This window comes from Phodopus roborovskii, unplaced genomic scaffold (genome assembly GCF_943737965.1).
Source record: "Phodopus roborovskii unplaced genomic scaffold, PHOROB, whole genome shotgun sequence".
Lineage (NCBI taxonomy): Eukaryota > Metazoa > Chordata > Mammalia > Rodentia > Cricetidae > Phodopus > Phodopus roborovskii.
Window position 1 is genome coordinate 1098741 of NW_026126446.1, and position 16551 is coordinate 1115291.

At 43.6% G+C, this 16551-nt stretch overlaps 1 protein-coding gene across 1 annotated transcript in view; it reads left to right on the plus strand.

The window, feature by feature from the left end:
* Positions 1–16551, plus strand: part of Snx30 (sorting nexin family member 30) — a 90577-nt gene that overhangs the window by 55161 nt on the left and 18865 nt on the right. The window contains exons 3-4 of the mRNA XM_051187900.1: positions 1768–1878; positions 12656–12814. Of these exons, the coding sequence (XP_051043857.1) occupies positions 1768–1878; positions 12656–12814 (270 nt within the window). The remainder of the gene's footprint in view (positions 1–1767; positions 1879–12655; positions 12815–16551) is intronic.

Here is a 16551-nt window from a genome sequence, read left to right on the forward strand (position 1 = left end):
TGGGTAGGGATGTTACATAAGTGGTGGCTTGTGGAATTAATTTAACGAACATAATAAGAAATGTGGTAGATTTAATCAAGGGGCATTTAGGGAGGTGGCGGGAGGTACATGGTTGCTGACAGATTTTCTGCTGGAGTCTGGGTGTTGGGAGGGGTCTTGAAAGTGTCTCTCAGTGTTGAGGAAACTAAGACTCAGGAGGCTCCGCAGAGCACAGCAGAGCAGTGTCAATGGCGATTCTGTCACGCTGTGCCAGAGTTCATCCACAGCCCCACTTCCGCTGGGAAGCCTGATAACTCAGCACTGCCTTCAAGGTGTGTCCTCCTGGGTCTCCCGCTCCGCCTGCTTTGACCTGGTGATACTCACAATGCCGGGACTGAATGGGGAGCTGGTGCAGTCCTCGAGGGTCAGAACTCCCAATCCAGTTCTCAGGCCAAGAGTACAGGGGAGGATGGCATCGTAATCTCAGAACCAAAAGCTGTTCTCAGCCTTGTTTGGTGGATGACTCTTCCTTAGGTATTTTAAAGATTTTTCTGGAACTCTTGGATAAAAGCAGAATAAATTTGTAAAATGTGGCTTAGATCATTTTTATCTTGTACTTTATCTCATATTTGAGATCGGCAACTGCTGGTACCCACCCAGGGAGGAGTGGTGTAACCTAGAAGAAGTCACAGTTGATAAGTAAAACTCATATTTTGGGGTAACTTAATTTTATTTAATATTGATTTATTATTAAAGTGATAAAATTACATTTCAGAAAACTAAAAATTCATAGATCGTTAATGTTTTCTGCAACACAATGGTGTTTTTTTCTAGATGTTTCCTCATCTAGATCTAAAATGAAGTATGCTTTCAAGGTCGTTGTTCTGGCAGAATATGATAGATGAAGTAACAATCTCTTTTTTATTTTTAATTTTTGTTTTTGTCTCACTGTATAGCCTTCTTGGCCTGAATTCACTATGTTGGTCAGGCTGTCCTTGAACTCACAGAGTTCTCTTGCCTCTGCCTTGAGTGCTGGGGATGAAGGTGTGCACCACCATACCTGGCAAAAGTCTTAGTCTCTGCCTCACACAGGAACAGTTTTCTGTCATCTCTACTTGGTTGTTTCCCTCTGCCTTCAGCAAGGCTTGTCAGCATATGTAGCAGAAGGCAGAAACATCATTCCTTTTCATGGGTTTGGGTTCAGTTCAGCAGCAATATCTGAAATTGTATTATTCTGGGCAGAAAAACAACAGCCTTTTCAGAGTTAAGCTGGAGGAAATGAATCAGATGTTCTAGACTGAGGAATTGCTGAGTTCCATTTCCTGAGGGCAGGGAAAAAAAAAAAAAAAATCAAAACCAAACCAAAGATATGATGTTCCCATCCTTGCTTGCTGTCTGTCTGTCATCTGTCCATTCATTCATTCATTCATTCATTCATTCATTCATTCATTCATTCATTCATTCATTGGCTTTTGGAGACAGGGTTCTTTGTGTAGCCTTGGCTGTCCTGGAAATCACTCTGTAGACCAGGCTGGCCTTGATCTCAGAGATCTGCCTGTCTCTGACTCCTGAGTGCTGGAAATAAAGGTGCGTGCTACTATGCTGGCCTCCATCCTAGCTCCTTGTCTTCGTAGCCTGCTGGTAAACTCTGCCTTTTGTCTGGTGCAGGGATGGAAGGAAGTATGTCCTTGCCTTACTTGGTTATTCTAAAAGTGTGTTTTTTAAACTCTGCCAGAATGCACTCCTACTCACTTGTGCACATGTCCCCTCCTCTCTTCTTATTTGCAGAGCACTCGAGTGGAGTTTGACTTGCCAGAATATTCTGTTCGCAGAAGATACCAGGACTTTGACTGGTTGAGGAACAAACTGGAAGAATCGCAGCCCACTCATCTCATTCCCGTAGGTAGTAAGTCACTGCAGCTAGTTTCTCGCTTTTCCTGAATTATATTCACACGGGTGTCACTCAGTTCTTTGCCTCTGCAGTGATGGGTTCAGACTGATATTACAGTGAATCCACCCACTGAGAGTGTGTGTAAGGTAGAGGTGATGTGTCTCACCGTCTTAGTTTCTCGTCTCTATGCAAGTTTTTAGCTAAGGTGGATAGGTTTTTACTTTTTTCTGCCATCCTCCTTTTTTGTTAAACAATACTAATTAGTCTCTCTCTCTCTCTCTCTCTCTCTCTCTCTCTCTCTCTCTCTCTCTCTCTCTGTGTGTGTGTGTGTGTGTGTGTGTGTGTGTGTGTGTGTTGGAAGTCAGAGCACAACTCCAGGAGTTGGCTGCTGCTTTCTGCCTGTTGATGTGCGGTTGGTTGCTCTTACCTCTGTTGCTCCATGCACTTCTGGCAGCTGGTCCATGGACTTCTGGGCAAGTCCCCTGTCCCTGCCTCCCATCTCATTGAAGGGATGCTGGGATTGCCGATGTACACCACTAATGCTGCTTTCCACATGATCCCAGATACTGAACGTGGCCTCGGAGCTTCTGCAGCTAGCATTTACTTACTGAGACATCTCCCTGGTCTCTATCTCTGTCTGTCTATCTGTCTCCCTCATCTCTGCCTGTCTCTTTCTTATTCGGTACTGAGGATTAAGCCCAATGACTCACACTTGCTCTATACTGAGCTGGACTCCAGCCCTTTTTTTACTATTGTTCTGAGATAGGGTTTGACTCAGTTACCCAGGCTGGCCTTGAACTTGCAGCTTGCAGCAGCCTATTGAGTATCTGGGACTATAGGCATACACCACCAGGCATGTTTCACCCCCCCCCCACAAGATCTTACCTTATTGCCTCGCTGTGGCAAAACTCACTATCTAGCGCAGGTTACTCTCAAGCCTGTGGCAATCCTGCCTCAGCCCTGTATTTTTTATTTTTAATTGAAAGAGGCACACCCTAACTCTTTATAAGGTTGAAGTTTGGTATCTGGGTATTCTGGTTCACACCTATAATCCTAGTACTTAGGAGGTAGAGGCAGGAGGATTACAGTGAGTTGAAGGCCATCTTGGATTACATAATGAGTTCCATCTGGTCTCGGCCACAGTATGAGACAGTGTCTGGAAAAATGAACAACAACAACAACAACAACAAAACCAAAAGATCGAAGCTTCGAAGTGCGCCTCTCTGAATCTGCTTTTTCCACTTGGCAGATATTTCTTGAGGTTTGGCTGCCTACCAACAAGGCGAAGCTGACGCCTCAGATTGTGGCTGATGGGGGCAGGAATCTAGCACACCATTTCTTCCCAACCACAGCTTTTCATTTAAAGCACAAGCAAGAAAACCACGTCCCCCTGGGTATTGATGCAGCGTAATATGGACCCACCACTTACAACTTTTTGCTTCTTTTTCAACAGATGATAACTAAACATTCAGACTGAATAACTAACATACATATTAAGTAGTTTTCCAGAGCCTTTAAGTTGAGATAGTTACTATTTGGTACCCCCAATTTCTTTGGGGGCTTTAGGAAAGTTTGGAGCTTAAGACTCCAGCGGCCAGTTTATCATTCAGCAGGACCTTGTTTGAATCACAGCCAGGGCTGCCCAGCTTTCCCCGTGCAGCTGCACCTTCCAGCCTCCTTTGCCCACCGTGCTTGGATGAGGGGCTCTATATGCTGTGAACACTGAACATTTTTAGGGTTTTGAGATGATCTGTGTGGCCTCAGTGATCTGTGCTTTTTTTTTTTTTTTTTTTGGCTACCACAAGTCCTGTCTGCTCTCTGAAGCCTGCGGCTTTTCTTTTCTGTCATCCAGTCACTTAAGAATATGCCTGAAAAAGAAGCAGCCATTTTAAAGCAGTGGAACAAGTCTTAAAATAGGATCCTACATGGCCAAATGGGCAGCTAGTGATAGTTTCTTTTTCCTGAAAAAAAAACAAAACAAAACAAAACAAAACATATGCTTTTTATTTCAGAACAGCTTTAGGGTAATTGTGAAAACCAGAGAGCAGGTTGTCCAGTTGCAACATTTTACACAAATGTGAGATGCTTGTCTCATTTAATGAACCAGTCAGTGTTGTTTAATAAACATTGTGTACTCAGAGTACTTTATTCAGGGTTTGGGTAGTTTTGCCTAATGTTTCAATTCCAGGTCACCAGCCAGGACCTCATGTTACAGCTCATAGTCTTGCTCCTTTGGCTCTTTGCTTGCGACAGTTTCTCAGGTTTTCCTGGGTTTTGACGACCCTGACAGTTTTGGGGTTTGCTTCAGTGGACATTTGTCTGAAGGCTTTCTTGGTTAGACCATGAAAGTGGAGAAGAAAGGCAGACGGCAAACTGTTAATCTGGGTCACGTGACCTGGGAGGACTTTTCTGGGGGGAGTTTCTGTTCCCTCTTCTCACTGTAAGACACTTTTCACTGTAGCCCAAGCCTTGCTCCCCTCTTGGCACCTAGTGTTTCTGGGCTTTGTTTTCTTTATTTCCTTGTGATTTGGCACTTGCAAATCAAAAGCTATAGAGTGACACCTGCTGGTAAAATGGAGTGCAGCACTGAAAGTGTCTTCCATATCCAGGGAGGGTCCTGGCATCCTTCAGCACTGTCTCCACTGCCTGAGAAGCAGTGGTGGGCAGGAAAGTGCTTTGGAAGCAGGCAGGCAGAGACTCAAGTCTCTTCACAGGTTCTTGACACTTACTAGAAGTGGAGAGATTTAATTTTGGAAAAGTATCTCTGGTTGAAATGAACTTTCAGCCCCCCCCCAGTAAAACCATCTTACAGAAACAGTTGGGAGTTATCTCTCTGCATTTAAGCACCAGCTGTGTGTTCTTCACTAGGCCTGGTTTGTGACCATGGTAGGAGCTTAGGTGGGGCGAGGGGTTTTAAGATAGACAAGGGACCTCTGCCCTGGGGAGCTTAGTGTCAAATAGGGACTGAGGTGGCTGGAGCATTGGCTCAGTGGTTAAGGGCATTTGCTGCTCTTGTAGAGGACCCAGGTTCTCAGCACCCATGGTGGCTCACATCTGTCTATAACTCTAGATGGGGGGGGGGGGAGGGATCCAACACCCTCTTCTGGTCTCCGAAGGCAGTGGGCACACATATGGAACATAGACATACATGTAGGCAGAATACCCATACACTTACAAGTAAAAATATTTTTAAAAGAAATCTCCACTAAAATCTTAACAAAAACAGAAGCCCGGGAAAATGTACAACAGCATACTTACTGCTTAGATTTTTGCTGTCTCCTTTAAGAAAGATTTTATTTTTTAATTTTAAATTTTATTAGACTTATTTGTTTTATTTTATGTGTGTTTGTCTGCGTATATGCACGTGCAATATGTGTGTGCTTGGTGTCCTAGGAGCTCAGAAAAGGTTGATAGGTCTCCCGGAGGTGGAGCTACAGATGGCTGTGAACTACTACATGAATGCTGGGACTCAAACACCTGTTCTCTTCAAGAGCAACAAGCGTTCTTAACCACTGAGCCATCTCTCCAGCTCCCATATTTTAATTATGTTCGTGTGTGCGTGTGCCTATGCATGTCAGGAAGGGTAGCTCCCTTGGAGCTAGAGTTATGTAGAGGCAGTTTTGAGCTGCCTGGTGTGGGTGCTAGAAGGCGAACCTGGGCCCTCTACAAGAGCTGTATGTGCTCTTAGCCACTGAGCCTTTTTGGCCCCATGTTTCCTCCTTTTCAAAAGTCTCACTAAAGCTGCATAATACATCCCACTCATTTGAATTTACAGTCCCATTACTTTTAATACATTCAGATTTGTGGACTACTACTGTTTATCTGTCACCGTCTTCTCCCTCCAGCCTGGTGACCTTGCCTTATTTCCTTATACTCTGCATGTTTTCAAGGCTCCCTCACAGTAAGGTAATGGTCTATGTGTGAGCATACTGCATTCTGTCTGCCTGTCCTCCCGTGAATGGAATGTCATTTGTTTTCTCCTTTGGCTGTTATACACAAATTGCTACAGAGTGTGAGTCTTCCTGTGGCCAAGTGTTTTTCTATTAGACGTATACCTAGGAAAATAATTGCTAAATTATATGTTATTCGGTATTTAATCATTTGAGGTGCTGCCAGGTGTTTGACATTTCCTCACATTATTCGGACTTCACAAACAATGGTTATTATCTGTCTTCAATTATAGCTATTCTAGTGGGTGTGAGGTAGCAGCAGTTTGTGATTCTGATTTGCATTTGCCTGAGAGCTGAGAGCATGCTTTGATGTTCTTGGCAGATATTTGCATGTCTCCTTGGAGAAATGCCTATTCAGATTCTTTGCCCATTTAATTTTTAAAGATTTATTTTATTTTTAATTGTGTGTATGTGTGTGGGTATATGCATGTGAGTGACAGTGCCCTTGGAGGCCAGCAGTGTGGATGTCTCTGGAGCTATAGGCACTTTGGTGTCACCAGCTATCTTTCTAGCCCCCTTTTGCCCCCTTAAAAATTGAGGGTTTTTTTTTCCCTCTCATTTTAATGGAAAGGAATTTTAGAATCTATTTGAATCTGTGGGGAAACTTAGGAGAGAGTGGTCTTGGGGCATCTGTCAATCTATCTCTCTCCCCATCTGAAATCAGCCATGCTTAAACATGTCTGAGAGTCTGTGCTGTCTAACTTGACTGCCTAGGTTAGGAGTGTGGATGTAAAACCATCTCTTTAAAAGGATGAGACATGTCCAGCATGCACAGGACCTGAGTTCATATCCAGTTCCTTGTGGGGTGGGGTGGGGTGGAGCTCACCATGTCGCTTAGACTTCACTGAAGCGAGGGAAGTTGTAGCTAGTCAACAGTGGCTCTGGGAAAGCACCTGGATGCTATACTGGCTTCTCCTCGTGAACTGTAATGTACCTGCTTTGTTTCCAGTCTCCATGACTTCAGACTTGGCATCTTTGGAGGACTCTGGTAGAAAACCCAATTTCCTGCTTCTGAGACCCACCCTTTTCTTTTTCCTGAGGAGAACCACAAAATAACTTTAAATAAATCGATTGACTTTCAGCCTTTTCTACTTTGTTTTCACAAATCCTGACATGCTTAAGGCATCCTGTCGTTGTAACCCCCCACTTCCCATAGCCCCATAGTTCTGTGGGTTGAACACAGTACCTCACACATACTGACATGCGCTCTCTCCACTGAACAGCATCCTAACGCATTCATTGTACATTGGACAAAAACAATTTAAAAGGAGAAAGGGTGCATTTTGGCTTACAGTTTCAAACCATGGTTGGCTGGATCCATTACTCTTAAGTCTGAGGCATGGTAGAGCATCACGGCTTTGGGAGTGTGTGGCTCAAGCTGCTCACTTCATGGCAGCCAGGGAGCAGAGCAGAGGTAAGAAAGGACCAGCAGGCAGGTATAACCCCCATAGACATGCTTCTCCAGTGACCTTCCTCTGGCCAGTTGCCACCTCTAAAGTTTCTGCCACCTTCCCAAATAGCGCTGACACCTGGGGACCAAGCCTTTCACATGTGAGTCTATAGGAGACATTTCAGATTCAAAACCTTGAGGTCTTGTGGCATTCTGACAGGGTTTTTTTTTTTTTCCCCCTTTCTTTTTATACTGCTTTGTTCCTCTAGAATTTTAAAAGCAGAAGGAAGTAACCACACGTGCTGGGGGCTGGGTATGTGTGGAGTGTGCTTGCCATCTGTAAAGACAAGTCACTCTTTTTATTATGTAATGGAGACATCAGAAAGTCTTGACTTGAGACTGTTTTCCCCACACTGTTTCCTGTAAGTCATATAATTGATGACTTACAGGTAGACAATTTCAGGAGTGTGTCACCACAGCCAAGACGGTAAACTTATCTACTCCCTTCAGAAGTGTCTCTGAGTCTATGAACAGTTAAAATTTAAAAAGTATAATATTTTTATTTAGTTGAGAATTAATATTACAACTCCTTTTGGGCTGGGTTTTCTTTTTTTCTTTCTTGGCAGTACTGGGGATCAAACCTAGGGCCTCATACTTTCCACCAAGCTTCAGCCTGAGCTCTTTCATAGAACATATTTAAGTGCACACCATGTTGTCCAGTAGAGGCGATATTCACCGTGTATATGAATTAACCGTTCCCTATGTGCTCCTTTCCCACCCCAGGCAACCACCACGCTTAGCTTTGCTTCCGTGTGTGCCCCATAGCCTTGCCATTGCTTTGTTTACTTGCTGCACGGCAGAGAGATGGCACGATTGGATGGGCATGTGTAGGCTTAGGAGATGGTGTGCATACATCTATTAAAACACTTTGGTGTTGAATTCTACTTGAAAATTGATTGTTTGCTTTTCCTAAGGAAGGAAGGAAGGATGAATTTGATATGCAGCTGAGTGTCACCTATCTCATTGACTTCGCTTTTTGGCTGTAGATACCACAGAGACATATCTCTCCCCTCATCCTAGAACCAAGAGGAGGCTCAAACTCCAGTCCCTGCCCTTCCTCCCTCTGTGTCTCCTCTATCCAAATTGCTGGTTTCTCTATGGCAATTCCAATCAGCTAGTCACTGGCTCCATCCCCTGATTCAAGGTATAACTTTTTTGGATAATCTTAGGAGTGTCAGAGTGTGATCAAAATATACTACAACAAATCTCTTTTTGAAATAAAACACACATGACATTTATGTGGCACCTACCACACGTATGAAGGTGCCCATGGAGACCAGAAGAGGGCATTAGGTCCCCTGGAGCTGGAGTTAGAGGCAGTTGTGAGATACATGATGTGAATGCTAGGGACCAAATTCGTGTCTTCAACAAGAGCAGCAAGTGTTCTTGCCGGACAAACCATCTCTTTAGTGCCCCCCCCCATCCTGAGGTACTTAAGCTTACTCAGTAGGGAACTTAATAGTAAAATATTGATTGAACTTGCAAGTACTTTGAATTAAACTAGGGTTGGCAATCATTCTTCTTAATGGCATGGCTTTTAATCTTGATGCTTTTTTATTTGGCACTGATTCTTGCCTGGGAGTGGGGTTTTCTGTCAAGTAGGTAAGGATAGGAAGGAGCAGGTTTGAGTGATGAAGTGGGCATCAGGGAAGAGTTCTGACTGACAAGACGTTGGGCAATCCATGATTGAGCAGTTGCATGTTGATTTCCTACTTAGAAATAAGCTTCTCTGTGGCAATGTACAGGAAATACACTTTTATTTCAGATTACAGGCCATATTTAAGGTAAAGCCACATATAGCATATACCCCCGTCTCAAGTGCTCTATATAATGTCAGTGTTTCAAAATTAAACCTTGCAGTTGCCAATGGATTATTGTAATAACTTGCAAGTAGGATTTTTTGGTAGATTCCTACATATATCTGCACAAATATTTAGTGTTGTTTGTTTGTTTTTGAGATGGGGACCTGTTATGTAGCCCATGCTGGCTAATGTCGCCCAGCATGGCCTCAGGTTTGTCTTGCCTTAGTCTTCTGAATGCTGAGGTTACACATGTGTGCCACCATGTCCTAATTTATTACGGTTTTGGTTCATTTCCCTAGTTACTATGGTAGGCATCTTTCCAGGCGCTCCTTGGCTGTTTGCTGGTTTTGGGAGAAATCACCAACATTATTGCTCCACCACCGGGGCTTATCATCACCCCCATTTGCTCATTTTAAAAAAATATGTCTTTAAACATTTTAAAACTCAAGCATTGTTTATTTTTATTTATATAATCATTGTATAAGGATATTTTCATACAGGTACACGTTACCCACTGGGCATATCAACTTCCCTGCCCCCATTAGTCCCTGTTACTCACTGTACAATTTCATGTCATCTATGCATATATGATTCTGCCTGTGTGTGTTTAAAATCTAGTAGCTGAGTCAAGACAAAACATGTGATACTTGTTTTTCTGGGACTGGCCTGATTGGTTTACTGTTGTTAGCTATTTCCAGTTGCTTGTAAGGACATAACTCTTTTATGTCTGAAGAAGACTCACTGTGTTTACAGCACAATCTCTTCATCCATTCTTCCATGTGGTCCCTAGCTTAGTCTGTGTGGTGCCTGGCTTAAAGTCCTTCTGGCAAGGACTCAGTTGTATAACAGGGTTACTTAGCAGGATCTGCTTTAAGTTTCTTGTTTGGTTTGTTTTGTACAGATTTTATGTGTGGATTAAACACATTCATGATTAACTCTGAGTCACCAATAATGCATGGGTTTCACATTAAGGAATAAAACTGCTTCCCCTTGGTATAATTTAACCAAGAGCAAGCCCAGATTTGAATTCTCTACCTCATGCTCCCTGTGTTTTCTGTCCTTTGTTGTGTGATCTGAATTTGTGACTGCCTGAAGGCTGTCTTTGTGAATCTGTCCCTGTGTCTGGCTCTTCTGTCTGTCTTTGTGTGCCTGTCAGTTGTATGAGATGTGTGTCTGTGCTTCAGCAAAGGGCTTCACTCTGTCTTTCTTAAACAGCACAGAAAGCATCACATGGGAAGGAATGGAGAACTTTACAGACTTCTTTAACAGAGCTGAATAAGGGATTAAGTCTGGCTCCACACAACAAACAGTACTATAAATATTGTTTATTAACCAATACCCATAAATGTTTTCATCCTTTATGGTAGAGTTTAGAAAGTTGCTTTCAGCCTCTATATTTGCTACTTTCATCAAATGACACACACATACTGTTCTGGGTCATGGGCATGGAAAAGTACACAAGTTAAGATTACATCTATAAGATGGGCAGTGGTGGTACACACCTTTAATCCCAGCACTCAGTAGGCAAAGACAGGCGGATCTCTGAGTTCAAGTCCAGCATGGTCTACAGAGCGAGTTCCAGGATTGAGAAATCCTGTCTCATAAAAACAACAACAAAAACCCAAAACAATGAAAACAAAAGATTCAGCTATGCATTAATTTAGGTTCTAAATGTTGATTACATGAGAAATCCAAGGCAAGTAAGGATAACCGTTACATTGGTCTCTTAAAGAGTGTACACAGTTTGAGTACACAGTAGGCTAGCTATTACCACTTAAGTGACCTCAAGATGAATTACTAACTCTGGCTGTGTGGTCCAGTAAAAGTTCTAGTCTCTTAAAATACAAGAGATATTCCTAGAATATTTCATTGCCACAGTTTTGTTCTTGTTTTTTGTTTTTGAGACAGTCTATTATGCAGCCCTGGTTGGCCTAGAACTTTGAGATCTGCTTGCCTCTGCCTCCTGGAGTGCTGGGATTAAAGGCCTGTGCTATCAAGGGAAGTCACGTTTTAGTTTACTGAGGGGAACCCCTCCCCCACACTGGTTTCTATAGCAGTGAACTGGTTTATATTTCCACCAAAGGTAGGTAATAAGGCTTCACTCTGTCTATATTCTCAGCAGCATTTTTGGGGGGGGGGTCAGAACCCAGATGTTTTAAAATTGTATATAGCAGTCACTTTTCTACCTGGAGGCAGTAAGAAAGACACTTTTGAGCAAGCTGATAAGACAATAAACCAAAGCTCAAAGGTCTCTGGGAGAGCAACTGTTCAGTTGATTCAAAGATCTATGATAGGGAAATTTGAATGAGAGAAATAAAGAAAGTTTCATTTTGATTACAAACCTAAAAGGACACTTAAGACCTTCTTATGCTGTAAGTTTTCCTACTTCCTTATTTCTTCCTTTACTATGTTCTTGTACCCTTTGAACTGGGAGCAGAATCTTAAGGTATTTTAATAAGCTTTTGTGTGCTTGATGTTGTCTGCCCCTTTCTTTAGCGTGTCTGTGTGTCTATGTGTATACCTATGTAGGCAGTGTATGTACGTGTGTGTGTCTCTGGTGGGAGTGCTTGTGTGTATGGAGGACAGCCTTGGGTGTTGTTCCTTCGGCATTGTCTGCCCTTTCTTTGCTCATTCTTTCTTTCTTTTATTTTATTTTGGACACGGAGTCTTTCACAGGCCAGGAGCTCAATGAGTAGGCTAGGCTGGCTGCCCCGCCTGCCCCTGGTGTCATCTGCATGTGTACGAAGCCTCCTCACAGGTTTTACGAGTATACACCGCATCACATGGATCTTATTTTAAACATGGACTCTGGGACTTGAACTCAGAGCCTTGTGTTTGCACAGCAGGCACTTTACCAGCTAAGCTGTCTCCTCAGTCTTTGCTTTCTTGTCTTAGACTTCGCCTTCCATCCTTCTCTTTATAACATCTGTGCATATTTAAAGACAGTCCAGCCAGATTTATTGAACAGATGTTGATTTCTCAGTAGTTCAAGTATTGCAATGTTTTGTTTTATGCATATGAAGGGCAGTTATGAGTTGCTGCAGCTGCATTTACTGAAAAATCTTTGTGTTGATGATAGCATGAAGATCTAACACTTGGGGCACTGGTGGTGCACATCTTTAATTCCAGCACTCAGGAGGCAGGGGCAGGTAGATCTATGTGAGTTCAAGACCAGTCTCGTGTACAGAGCAAGTTTCAGGACAGCCAGGGCTACACAGAGAAACCTTGTCTTGTGTGTGGGAGAAAGAGGGGTCCCTAACAGATTAAGAGCTAACATTCCTGGGGTAGAAATATAGCTCAGTTGGTAAAGTGCTTGGCATAAAATGAAATGATGTTGGAGGCAGGAGGTAGGAGTTCACGGTCATCTTCAGGTACATAGTGAGCTTGAGACTAGCCTGAACTACATGAGATCCTGCCTCAAAAAGAAAGAAAGATAAAAAAGAAAGAAAAACAAAACAAAAACCATAAAAAACAAGCAACAACATCCAGCACTGTTGTTGGACAGATGGGCATAGAAGTCTGCTAGCCTGGTGAGTTTTTCTTGGCACCATCTTGATTGCTCTATTTTTCTCTTGTATTGTAGCCGCTTCCAGAGAAGTTTGTGGTGAAAGGTGTCGTGGATCGATTTTCAGAAGAGTTTGTGGAGACCAGAAGAAAAGCCCTGGATAAATTTCTAAAAAGGATTACAGATCACCCTGTGCTCTCTTTCAACGAACACTTCAATGTGTTCCTCACTGCTAAGGTATAGGCAGAATTTTGTGTATATCCCTGTAAATGATCATTCTTGAGCTCCTTCTCTAACAGCTGCCTTGCTCTTTCACGAGCAGCTTCCGTGAGTGGCCCTCTCGGGTGGGTGTCATAAAGACCGTCTACTTTCTTGGTGCCCACTGTGTTGCCAGGATTTCTGTTTTAGAATCCAGAAGGAAAACAGGTTACTCCTTTTGCCTTAGCAATGGAAGTCAGTATTTTCACTTGCCAAAAGCAGAAGTGTCCTGTAAACACTTCTTGGCAGTGTCAGTAGGTGAGGCTTATCAACAATAGACACAAAGAGAAAGAATGCTGAGCATTTGGCAAGAGTGTCCTTCAGGCTGGCAAGATGGTTCAGTGGGTCCAGTGTTGGCCACAGAAGCCAAACAAAGTCAAGTCTTCTCTCCAGGTCCCATACAAAGGTGGAAAGACCCAGCTCCGCAGGGTGCTACCCACACATCAAGGTTCACACACACTCCAAATAATACATTATAAGAATATTCTCCATAAAACCCGTTGTGGATACAAAGGTCCTTGTGCCTACAGAGTACTAGGGACCAGGAATGTTAAACATACTGGGGCCACTGGGAATGGACACTGTTAACAACCTGGTGATCTTTTTATTCTCAATGGAGGCATATCTCACCCACGGTCTTAGGGTTTCTATCGCTGTGACGAGATACTATGACCACAGCAACTCTTACACAGGAAAACATTTAGTTGGGGCTAGCTTACAGTTCAGAGGTTGAGTCCACGATCATCGTAACGGGTAGCATGGCAGCATGCAGGCTCATGCGGTGCTGGAGCTGAGAGTCCTGCATCTTGCAGGCAACCAGAAGCTGACTGAAACACTGGGTGGTATCCTGAGATTAGGAAACCTCAAAGCCCACCCCCATAGTGACACACTTCCTCCAACAAGGTCACATCCACTCCAATTAAGCCAAACCTCGTAATAGTGCCTCTCCCTATGAGGTTATGGGGGCCAATTACATTCATACTGCCACACCCCCCTTGTGCTATAAAGGCAGACCTCTCCCAAATCACCCAGAATGTTTATCCCAGACTCTTCTCTCCTTAGAACATTGTCTTTAGCTCCCAGTTAATAGAACCCACTCTTAGGGGAGATGACACGCGTACTTTATGGCCTCTGTGCTATCTTGGTCAGAGACCACACTCGATTCTAGGCCTTTTAGCTGTAGAACCCATCCTCATGGTCACATGTACTTTACAAAGAATTCCTATGTAGTCACACCTTAAACTTTATTGTGCACCAGTAATTGGAACGCTTGTTGCCTGGGAACTTTTCCCCAAATTGTACTGTGCTTTAAATATGCTGATAACCACCTGGCATCAGACTCTTCAGGTCTGGTTGAGGTTGATGAAGTTAACCAGAGCCGAGTTTTCATTCTCCCCTCTTCCCTGCCTTGACACCTCCCGGGCCCCTCAAGAACTGTAGCTTCATTTTCAGACAAGGAAACTGAAGTTGAGAGCGATTAAACTTGTTCAGTTGACATCACTAGAACTTGAAATTGGGTCCCGTGGCTTTTAAGGCCGTGCTTTCCATCTGTATCACAAGGTCTGACCATTGCTTGCTGACAGCTGTGTTCCTCTTGTGTGTGTTTTCCAATCATTTGCCAGCGAAGTCTTGGTTTCCAGCTTGTTGCTAGAGACTGTTCAAGCTCAGGTTGCTTGTTCCCTGGCCTTATGCCTCTCTTGCTGTTGGCAGAACTGGCCTGAAATCTAAGGCTCCACTCTCACTGTGCAGAAGTGGGGTCACATGCTCAGACTATCCCCAGCCAGCCCATTCAGTTTCAGGTTCCTGCATTCAAGCCATATATAGTACACGCTAATGAAAAGGGTGTTGAGGTCTAAGTACTGTCCATTTCACTTTGATAAAATTACAAGAAAACAGAGACATCTGTGCATAGCAGCTGCTGACATTTAAGGCATCTGGAAGATTCTGTTCTCCACTCATGGAAACTATCTGGCAAAGTCCTCTAAGTTTTTGCTTTTGATGCCAGTAGATGGCACCCATGAACTAGCTCCCCCTACAGGTTGAACATGATTAATGCAAGCATTTCTCAGTATACTGATGCTTGGGTATGGGCCTTCAAGTTTCTTGTTCTTCCAAAGCGTAAGTTGGTTCCCAGGTTACAGGACCTTTGTCCCGAAGCCCCAGATTGTCTTCATTCCTGAATGAAGTGGGACAGGGTTGTGACTTGGATTCCTGGTCCTTAGGAATCTGCATGAAGAATGAGTGGGAAATGGTGTGACTTAGAGAGAGGTGAATTGAGATCTCTGGCCTAAACAGTATGACAAGGATTTTTAAAGATGTATAATAGGGTCTGTCAGTGTCTCCGTCAAAGTCCTGTTCCATGAAATGAATACAGGGGCAGCCCCTAATCACAGAGTTCTCTCTGAGCTTGGGTGGTGCACACTTTTAATCCCAGCACTTGGGAGGTGGACGCAGAAGGATCAGGACAGGGTCATCCTCAGCTACATAGTGAATTGAAGACCAGCCTGGGCTACATGAGCCCCTGTCTGAAGAAACAGAGAGCAAACCCAAACCAAAACAAACTGTAAGTCTGTTTTGGCATCATTTGTCAAACTAAACATACCAAATTGCCCATCTTTTTTTTTTTTTTAATCAACTATGATAAAATATATGTGATGTGAAATTATTATCTTAACCATTTCTAAGTGTACAGGCCAAAAATGTTAAGTATATTCACACTGCTGTGTAACCATTCTTCAGGACTGTTCTAGAACTTCCAGTCTTACAAATCTGATACTCAGCTCATAAGACAAGAACTGTTTCTCCTCACCCAACTCTTCTATACTTTCCTTTAACATACCATTGGGTTGATTTCCCTGGGGAGATGTCAACAAACATCTCTTCTTCCCCAAGAAAGGGCATCAGTAATAGACCAACATAATAATTCCTCTAAAGCTGAGCTCTGCCAACCAGTGGGGTCCCTGGGTTTTGTTTACAGAGCACGGGGAAGGGGTTACATACAGGAGAGAGTATGACTAAAACACAACAAAACCGTCTCAGCCCAGTCAATGTTCCTGTAGTTGCATAGATGAGTACTCTGCTGTGTATAAGGTCACTCTGACCATAACAGAGAGTTACATACAGCTGGGAAGGAGGTCTAGGAAGGACTGGCTGGAGTCTTAGGTGAGGTTCTGATGATCTTTGTCTTACGAGTAGCAGCGGTGTTTGGATCGCCATCTTCATCTGAGTTGGAATGGGTGTATCAGTTGGGTGGGTACCACTAAAAGTTCCGTTCACTTGTTAGTTGACTTACCTGGGGCACTTGTTTGAAGGAGAGAGTATGAAGTTGAATGAACCACTTGAGTCTAGTTTCCAAACTATGTCACCTGTGGAAGGAACTCCAAGAACCCAGCAACACTGAGGCTTCAGGGACAGTCTGAGAAGGCCTGTGGGGAGGTTTCCTGTCAGGAGATCAGGGTGGGAGATGGAAGCTTTAGAATGTTTTCCTAGCTGTGTGGCTTGGAAGGGAGATGAGTTGGGAAGAGAGGCTAGAGGGGATTACTTTTGTTCTCAGGTGGGCATGAGCAGCCCTGTCACTCATCCGTTATTCGTTCTTTACCAGGTCAGGTCATGAGAAAGCCACAGCCTTGCTGTGTCCGTCCCCTTACCCCACCCCCACCCCCAGAACTGTCTGTGGATAGGAGCAACAGACCCAAGCACCATCTGTAAAACCCATT